Below are 3,338 nucleotides of genomic sequence, written 5' to 3' on the forward strand. Positions count from 1 at the left end.
ATTCAAATGGAATACACATCTGAACTTTGTTAGTTACGAAATAATATAGAGGATTGAAGGGACAGAATGCCTCTGTAAGGATCAACTGGGCTTATTTATGCAACTAATTGTATAACTAAAATAATGTTGAAACTATCACAAGACCAGTGAAAATAAATATATTGCATTGTCAAATACTAGAAATTTTATGATATGGACACGCACCGGGCCATAGAAATTTTATAGTAGTACTCTAGCTCGTACTGATAATGTATTATGAAATAAAAACAATATAGCAAGAGCTATGTAATTAACTAGAATTTAATATAAGCAGGGAATAATAATATTAGAAGAGAGAAATTTTTCTATTTTTAACTGTATCGAATTGGTTCATCAGTGAACCTATTTATAGAAATATTTCGTTGTTACAAAACCAATCCAAAACCTGTTATGAATACAGAATCATTCCAAAACTTGTTATGAATACGGAACATTCAAAAATCTGTTATGGACATCCATCGTTGCAAGTGGATTGCAGGATTTGTAACACCTACGAGAATATTTGTGATAGTCATGCCCTCAGTTTGCTCTATTTTACAAGCTCTCCGAAACAAATAACGAACACGAAATGAATGTCTCTCAACTTCCTTAGGTGGAAAGAATCATACTCTGAAATCCGAAAAACCCAAAACGAAAAAGAAAAATACTCCATGAAATAGCGTACTTAGATAAAAGTATTGAGCTATTCAATGAAGTAGCTACAAAGTACTAGAGATATACAGAGCAAAACAATCAATGTCATCGTTACATGCATAATATCTCGAAAAAGAAAAAAAAAAAGCGTTACACACATACTATGATTTTAACAATTTATTAGAAAGCATAAACATATAGAATTGTTCATAAACTTGACAGACGAAAAATTAATTAAAGGGGAGCAGAAGCACCACATTCCTTCCAAAGGTTGTCACTATTTCCCCAAACCTCAGTTTTATTCACTCCCTTCAACTCAGGACTGTCAAGAGTAGACTCCACAATAATGTTATGACATTTTCTCCCAAGTGTCAAAAGCTGGCCACAACACTCTTCTACATTGCTATACTTTCCACTATCGAATATCATGTTGAAAATGATCACTCCACAATCGTCTGAAATCTTTTCCAAACATTCCCCCACTTGTGTGTGAAATCCAGGGTACGACTCAGGTGCCAACGCTTGTTTATTATTATGACCAGGAACTGAATATAGCGAAGAATCATATGATTCTTCATCATAGTTGGACTTCGATTGATCATAATCAATAACATCCGTATCTGACAGATCAACACCATTGCCGAACTCTTCTTCAATGGCTAGTGCTATTGGTGTCACGAGAAGAAACATGGAAACTGCGGCAATTGCTACAAGTCTCATCAGCTTTGTCATCTTGTGTCTTTGAGAAAAATATTGGAATGGAGGAGAATTTGTGAGTATATACATCTAATAGAAAATTAGGAGTGAGGGGGAATTAATGAAGTAAAATAGTAGTAACGTTTTAAAGTTGGAAATGACGAATAAATGTGTCATTAATTTCCCATAATTTCACTTCACTATATAAATGAATTCAGACCATTTTTTAGAAACCATCTACGCGGCCCCTCCCAGAAAATATATTTATCTAATTTCTCATATTTTTGCCTTTTGCCTTTTATTTTAATACAATATACTCAATTATTAAATTCAGAAACAATTAAGGTTTAATTGTAGTTCTAATACGAAATGAACCGTTTCAAAATTATCCGAAACCCAGGTGTTATGAACAAAAATCTTCACGATTTCAGTTCATCCAAACAATTAAAGACTTAATTACAGCTCTTTAATAATTAATAAAAAAAGAAGAGAAAAGGTACCGTTTCAAAAAAAAAAAAATTGTTGGTAATTAAGCTATTTAATTAATCACCAAGTGAATAATTACAAAGCATAGCTTAGCCAATCTCAATCAGCTAATCTCTCAGAGGTCACCAATACTACAGAATAACGAGAAATAAAGTTTAGAAAAAGGAACTACTCTCTTGCACATAAAGCTAGCAGTAGCAGGCATATAAGCAGTCAGTATTAGAAGCTGAGCCTTTGTAACTGTTTACCCAAAAAACGGGTAATAATTGAATTTATACGTGATTTTAAGGATACGTGATATAACTTGGCACAAATTGATAATATATATATATAGCACACATCGAGAAAATATATATATATTAATATTAAAATTGACTGTGAAAGAAATGAATGCAAACCAAACGAATCAAATATCCTCGGCCCTTGAGTTCGATCACCCTCGAACCAAGTGAAGGTTCAAATGATATAAGAACAGAGCAACAAGATATTGAAAGCTAAAAAGAGGTAGTATATTGCATTGTATTGCGTAAAAATCCCTCCCTTACAAATGATCAGACCCCCTTTATATAGTAGGGGAGTCCTACTCTTGAACAATTCTAAATACAGTAAGGAATCCCATGATAGGCTAATTAATCGGTCTCTACTTGATACGTGCCGGGATTTTCGCCGCGATTCTCGTCCGATTGCGGATATTTCAGCTTTCCGTTATATGGCTCAGTAAGCTTCCCTTGGTTTTGTTCGATCTCTATCTTGCTTGGTCTCGATCTTGCTCGACCTCGATCTTAGCCGGTCTCGATCTTAATCGATCTCTGGGTCACGAGCACGGCAATCTAACTTCGCATCATGGTTCGATATAACACGAGTTTGAACCTTGCCCTATCATGTTCTAGTCTCGATCAGTCATATGAAAGACAAGCCTGGTTTTGACCGTATACAGATAGTCCCCTCGTTTTTCGGAGAGAAGATGACGAGAAACGATATGAACTTCCGAACTACGCCTCGACGGGTCATGATGTAAATGACGAAACGTCACTAGTACACTGGTTCATGACGTAAGAAACAACTCGAAATGTCCCGTCGGTCCAGTTATCAAGGTATTAAATTTCTGTCAGTCGTTGGTCGGCCACTACCGGTTCTGAACTGTCACCAGCAAGCTATAAGTACCCTAGCTTTTTCTCATTCAAACTTTTTACGTTCAAAGCTCTTCCTACTCTTGCTTTTTCTTCAAAAACCCCTTTGCTTTACAACTTTTGCACCCAAATTTCTTGAATTCTCATCAATCTGCATACTATCTTAATTCTCTTTTCTCCTGTTCTTCAATGGAGAAAACTTCTAAAACCGTACCGCAAAAGGAGGCTGCTTCTTCATCACGGCCCGCCGGCGGTGAGGCTGCGGCGGAACCCCACCCTGAGGAATTCATTCCGGTAGGGTGTCCGACCGTTACTAATTTTAGGGTCGAAAAGGCCTCCTTGATAACGGGCTGA

General features: G+C 36.2%; 1 protein-coding gene across 1 annotated transcript; it reads right to left on the reverse strand.

The window, feature by feature from the left end:
• Positions 1-906: 906 nt before the first annotated feature.
• LOC104091386 (uncharacterized) lies at positions 907-1,404 on the reverse strand. The gene has a single exon (XM_009596712.1). The coding sequence runs from the start codon at positions 1,402-1,404 to the stop codon at positions 907-909; it is 498 nt and encodes a 165-aa protein (XP_009595007.1).
• Positions 1,405-3,338: the final 1,934 nt, after the last annotated feature.

This window comes from Nicotiana tomentosiformis, chromosome 5 (genome assembly GCF_000390325.3).
Source record: "Nicotiana tomentosiformis chromosome 5, ASM39032v3, whole genome shotgun sequence".
Taxonomy (NCBI): Eukaryota; Viridiplantae; Streptophyta; class Magnoliopsida; order Solanales; family Solanaceae; genus Nicotiana; species Nicotiana tomentosiformis.

Excerpts from the sequence above, each read along its gene's own strand:
- LOC104091386 (XM_009596712.1), bottom strand. The coding sequence starts at position 1,404 with ATGACAAAGCTGATGAGACTTGTAGCAATTGCCGCAGTTTCCATGTTT.